The 5754-nt window shown below is 48.0% G+C and overlaps 1 protein-coding gene across 1 annotated transcript; it reads right to left on the bottom strand.

The window, feature by feature from the left end:
- Positions 1-1052: 1052 nt before the first annotated feature.
- On the bottom strand, positions 1053-5166 carry LOC132387996 (probable G-protein coupled receptor 139). The gene is made up of 2 exons (XM_059960337.1): positions 5013-5166; positions 1053-3098 (listed from the first exon to the last, which is right to left on the bottom strand). Exons 1-2 carry the CDS (start codon positions 5086-5088, stop codon positions 2188-2190), a joined length of 987 nt encoding a protein of 328 aa, XP_059816320.1. The 5' UTR covers positions 5089-5166; the 3' UTR covers positions 1053-2187.
- Between the last annotated feature and the right edge of the window lie 588 nt (positions 5167-5754).

The following is a 5754-nucleotide window of genomic DNA, read 5'->3' as shown; positions in this document are numbered from 1 at the left end:
TCCGATGCTCCCGATGTGGCCATTTATACACTGGGGAGACCCACCGCAGACTGGGAAACCGTTTCACCGAACACCGGCCGTCGGTCCTCCAGTAGTGGCGGGATCTCCCTGTGGCCACACACTTCAATTCCACAGACCGCTCCCACTCTGACATGTCTGTCCATGGCCTCCTCTACCGTCAAGATGACGTCGCACGCAGGTTGATGGAGACCTTATCTCCCGCCGAGGTAGCCTTCTACCTGCCGCATGAACATTCAACTCACAGACCTCCGTTGATACCCCTGTACCTCCCCTTAACCATTCCCTATCTATAATTTTAGTCTGGTTCTCTTTCTCTCTCTCCCCCCCCCCCCCCCCACTATAATCTCCCCGCAGCCCTACCTCTCTTTCTCTTTTATTTCCCATTATTCTCCACCTACCCCCAGCCCATTTCCCTTCAGACTATCACTTCCCAGCTCTCTACTTCATCCCTCCCCCACTTATTATCCCCCCTCGTCCATCCCATGTTACTTCACTCCTGATGAAGGGATTCGGCCCGAAACGTCGCCACTACCTCCTCCCATAGATGCTGTCTGGCCTGCTGTATTTATCACAGCATAGATGTTGTATTTATTGTTAGCATCTGCAGATTCACTCGTGTTGCCTCCGCTAATTTTAGTTGTTTTCAGTTGGCTGCCGCTTAAGCATCCGTTGCAAGCAATAAAAAACCAGCCTGTACAAACTCTCCCTCGTTCCAGTGTCATGCAGTTAGGTTGCATTTTTATAAATCTCTGAGTGAGCTGCATCTGGAGTGATTCTTGCTATCAGAGGGAAAAAAGTAGAGGATTTGACGGTGAGTAGGAGAGGTTTAACAGAATGCTGCGTACATAACGAGAGACTGGAGAACCTGGTGGCATTTTCTCTGGGGCGGCAGACGCTGAGGAAGGCCTGACAGGTTAATGGAAATATGAGAGGCACAGACAGAGCGGAAAGCCGGTGTACTTTAGCTGAGGAGGATCTGTCTAATACCAGAGATGAAAGCGGCGGGGGGAGAACATCACCAGACCTTCTTTCGTACTATTTATTTATTTTGTAATTTAGTGTAATTCTGTATCTATTCCCTACACTGGTGCTGTTAGAAAAGAACAACTTGTCTAACAAGTAACGTTACTATGAATCAGAACGTTTAAAGGAGAGCTGCGTTGCAAGTAGATTTTTTTTCGTACCAGTAGTGATGAGTGTCTGGAATGAATGCAAAAAAAGGTCACTGAGGCCGATGTGATAGAGACTATTACATACCACGTGAACATGTGGAGAACAGAGTGATGTGTACCTTTCCTGGACAAATGGGATTGGTTTAGTAGGCATGTAATTACCAGTTTAAAGATTCAGAACAACGCAGTGAAATACGGCCTGTGCCCGTGTTGTACCGCTCAGCATGTTTGATGGCCCCCACCGGAAGCTCCTGATTAACCCATAATGGCGCGGTAAGAACTCACGACTTCTGTTGCCAGGACTGGAGGACTCGGGTCAGAAGGAAAGCAGATGATGACTGTGCACAGATCCCTAAACTGAGGGTGATTAACACTGATTCTCCCCTCTGCCACTACAGGCCCCACAGGCACGGTGCGATGTAAAGGGAGACAAATAACACAAATTGTTCGTAAGAGATACTGTTCGACATAATTCACAGGCACCGTCATTGAACTGTGTTTGCTTTAAAATGCTGTTCTTGACGTATTAACGGGAGCGGAAGGCGACTGCTTTTGATTTGCTTGTAATGGAAGGAAGTGGATGAGGGTTTTGTTAAATACATAAAGTGACTCAGATACGTGTTATTCATAAATTCCTACATGCCTTCAGTGGCTGTAAACTACAGCCCCACAATGCACTGCGTACTGACTGTAAAGCTACGGAAATGCATGTGAGTTTCCTCCCTTACACCAACACCAGCCACACGTCACTGTAGGTAGTACAGAAACAAGACTGGTCATTCCACTGGGGCTGTATTATAGATCCCAGTAGTCAGCCGGAACTTGGCCTGTCACTGTCCAGGTCAGCTAAATCCCTGTTATTTTCAATCGTTACCATTTAGTTGCTGCCAGTCGATGGGACGTTACGCCCGGGAGTAACACCTGTGGAATCAGGCAGTGAATGTGAGGAGCTGGAGCCCGGACTGAAGACACCGCGGCCACCTCTGTATTGTGCTCAGTGCGCGGCTTTATTCATGAACTGAAGCACCGAGGCGACCGGATATTTCACCGCGCTGATCACCTGCTCCCTGAATTTCGACTGAGTGACCGCGTAAATAAATGTGTTCGTGCAGCAGCTGAAATTCCTCAGCAAAACTCCGACGCGGTGGAAGATCCATTCAGAATCATCGAAATACCTGAATCGTAATCCTTTGATCTCATAATACATGAAATTTACAACGTTCGTCATCCACAAGAGGATGAAGCTGCCGGAGAGAGTGAAGAGTAAAACCACAGACCTCCTCCGGCTCTCCATCTCCGGGTCTCTACGATTCTCCTGGTTGCTCTGACCCCTCAGCCCCTTACGGACGCGACTGTCCGCTAAAATGTGCCTGACTGTCAGAGCGTTGAGCAGCAGAATCACAGCGAAAGGGATGAACGGAGTTAAAACCGTATCGAGCCAACCATCTACTCTCCACCACGGGTCACTGGAGATATAGTCCATGATTTTACAGAACCACGGTACATTGTCGATTATCTCTCTAGGTTCCCATAAGAAATAGCGGGTAATGTTTTTCAGACAGCACAGTACGGAAGTTGTTGTTAGAATCACAGCCGCAGTTTTCCCGGTGCAATATTTTGTTTTCAGCTTCTGACAGCAAATCGCTACAAAGCGATCAACAGTGAAAGCGACGGTGAACCAGACAGAACAGTATGTGGCAATGAACCTCAATACCTCCATAACCTTGCACACAGGTGTAATGCTGAGAAAAGTCCACGGTAAGTATTTATATATGATTCGATATAAAAAGACCTCGATGACTACGGTGAGCAGATCCCCCGCTGCCATGGCCACCAGGTAGCGAGTGGTGCAGGTGGAGAGGCGGCACTTTCCCCGGGACAGGATCGCAATCGCCACTAAATTCACTGCAGGGAGAGAGAGAAACGAACAGACACCGTGCGTTATTAAAGACATCCGCCGGGAATGGACACGGGTTCACGTTTCAGCCAACGGTCAGGAGTGGAACGGCTGCGCATCTAACACTAAACACGGGTCACACTGTCTCTGACCTGCCTTCCTCAGTGTGGAGATGAGACGATTTGTGGGAAATCACCAGGACCAACAACGATCAATGCTAATCCCGATTCCAGTCCCTGATGGGGTCCGTTGCACTGATTTAACTGTGACTGAGCAGGCCTCTGGAAACATAATCGGACGGGGCCGAACAGCGAAGCAAACACACAAAACGCTGAAGGAATTCTACAATCGCTGCAATCATGGAATTGAACAAACACTCAAACGGTTTCAGACCGGGGTCAGAGCGACAGCAGGAACAACTTAGTAACCAGGTGCTGACTGGCTCCATTACTGTATTAAATGCACAGCGCAGTTCAATTCGATAACACTCATTAGTAGCTCCGTGGACACTGGTTCGGGTGAGCAGATCCAAATTTTAACTAACAAGCTGTAAGATCTGACTGTGACAGACTTCACAGGGAGACGCGAACCACAGGACCAGGGATTCACTCTGATCAATAACACAGAAACAGTGAACTTCAGAATGTAGACTTTTTCCAGTCGCACCGTCACGGAGAGCTGCCCCTCTCCAGGAGTGGTACAACTCTGGAGACGGTGCCACTGAAGTCCTGCTACTCACCCCTTCCGTAGAGCTGCCTGTCCTCATCACTGCGCAAAGCCCCACTAAATACCTCTCAGATACCCCTTTCCGGAGGGCTGCCCCTCTCCAAGACTGGTACAACTCTGGAGACAGTGCCACTGAAGTCCTGCTACTCACCCCTTCCGTAGATCTGCCTGTCCTCAACACTACACAAATCCCCACTAAACACCTCCCAGATACCCCTTTCCGGAGGGCTGCCTGTTCAATACACCGGGACAACTCTGGAGACGGTCCCACTAAAACTCTTTCCTGCAGAGCTGCCTTTCGGCAGCACTGACACAACTCAATGCAAAGTCCCAATGAATTCCTCGAACATATCCCTTCCTTGAGAACCGTCTACCTAATTCTTTGCGACAGGTCTGGACAAGATCCCATTAAAACCCTCCAAGTTACACCTTCCCAGAAAGCTGTCCGTCCCCAGCACTGGGACAACTCCGGAAAAGGTGGCATTAAAGGACCATGTATTCACTCTGATCAACAACTCAGAAACAGGCAACATCTCAGTGTAAATCTCTCCCAGTCAAACATCCCGGACAGCTAACCGTCCCCAGCACTGGGACAACTCTGAACAAGGACCATGTACTCACTTTGATCAACATCTCAGAAACAGACAATACCTCAATGTAAATCTCTCCCAGTCACACATCCCGGACAGCTGCCCATCCCCAGCACTGGGACAACTCTGAACAAGGACCATGTATTCACTCTGATCAACATCTCAGAAACAGACAATACCTCAGTGTAAATCTCTCCCAGTCACACATCCCGGACAGCTGCCCATCCCCAGCACTGGGACAACTCTGAACAAGGACCATGTATTCACTCTGATCAACATCTCAGAAACAGACAATACCTCAATGTAAATCTCTCCCAGTCACACATCCCGGACAGCTGCCCATCCCCAGCACTGGCACCGCTCTGGGTAATGTTCCATCAAAGGTAAGTACAAAGTTCGAGTCGATCCAGTGAGCTGGGGAGAAGCTGAGTTTTTAGTTTCGTTTAAATACGAAAAAAAAATCAGAATATTGAATTTACAGGATCGATATCACTGGCGGATATTTGTGCAATGATGATCAAGTTCGAGGATTGGAACATGATCATTATCAGGTTCACATCTGTTAACTCACAGAAATACAAATCAGGAATCGCTCCGCTCACTCACCAGGAGCTCCAATGACGGCAATGAACACTCTCAACATTTTATCCGCACTCAAGTACCTATCCAACATTGAAGACATCTTCTCTGTCCAGTGATTTGCCCCCTTGTGCTCCAGGCGATCTCTCGGAATGAAATGTTCAGGCGGCACATGCCTGGGGTTTTAATACCATTTGGTGAGTCCACAGGGACAGATTTCAAAAGTTGTAAAAATAGAGATATGTTAATTATTTACAATCCGATTACGTCAGACAAGTGCAATCCCCGCGGAGACTGTGAGTAATTTAGGAATTCATTGTGAAACTGCAAACAATGAAACTGTGATGGTACTAAACTGCGAGAGGCATTCTTCCAGCAAAGGGCTTTTGTTTCAAACACCATCTGACCCAACTCTCCACCCCATGATGTGTCGGTGTGACTTTTGGCCATCGGTTGAGGAGATCAACTGAGAGTGAAACGGCAATTCCGCTCTGATTCTTCACCAGTTGTAATCACAATACTTCCCTCTGTAACCTCATCTCTTACTCCCGATCACCAATAACTAAAGCACGTTTGCGTGATTTGTTCCAAACTTTGCCACGAGTCAAAATATGTTTAGTTTTATCACCATTGAGGGAAATGTATCCTCCGAGGGAGGAAACGTTGGAGCCTGGTGATTGTCTCACTCCTACATTGGACAGAAAAAGGTAAAGAGCAGAAACAGTCCCTTCGGCCCACAGTCTGCGCCGGATCCTACCTACCGACACGT

The sequence above is a fragment of the Hypanus sabinus genome, unplaced genomic scaffold (assembly GCF_030144855.1).
Source record: "Hypanus sabinus isolate sHypSab1 unplaced genomic scaffold, sHypSab1.hap1 scaffold_248, whole genome shotgun sequence".
NCBI classification, from domain to species: domain Eukaryota; kingdom Metazoa; phylum Chordata; class Chondrichthyes; order Myliobatiformes; family Dasyatidae; genus Hypanus; species Hypanus sabinus.
The sequence above is the reverse complement of the archived record's forward strand: the minus strand, read 5'-3'. Positions and strand labels throughout refer to the sequence as shown.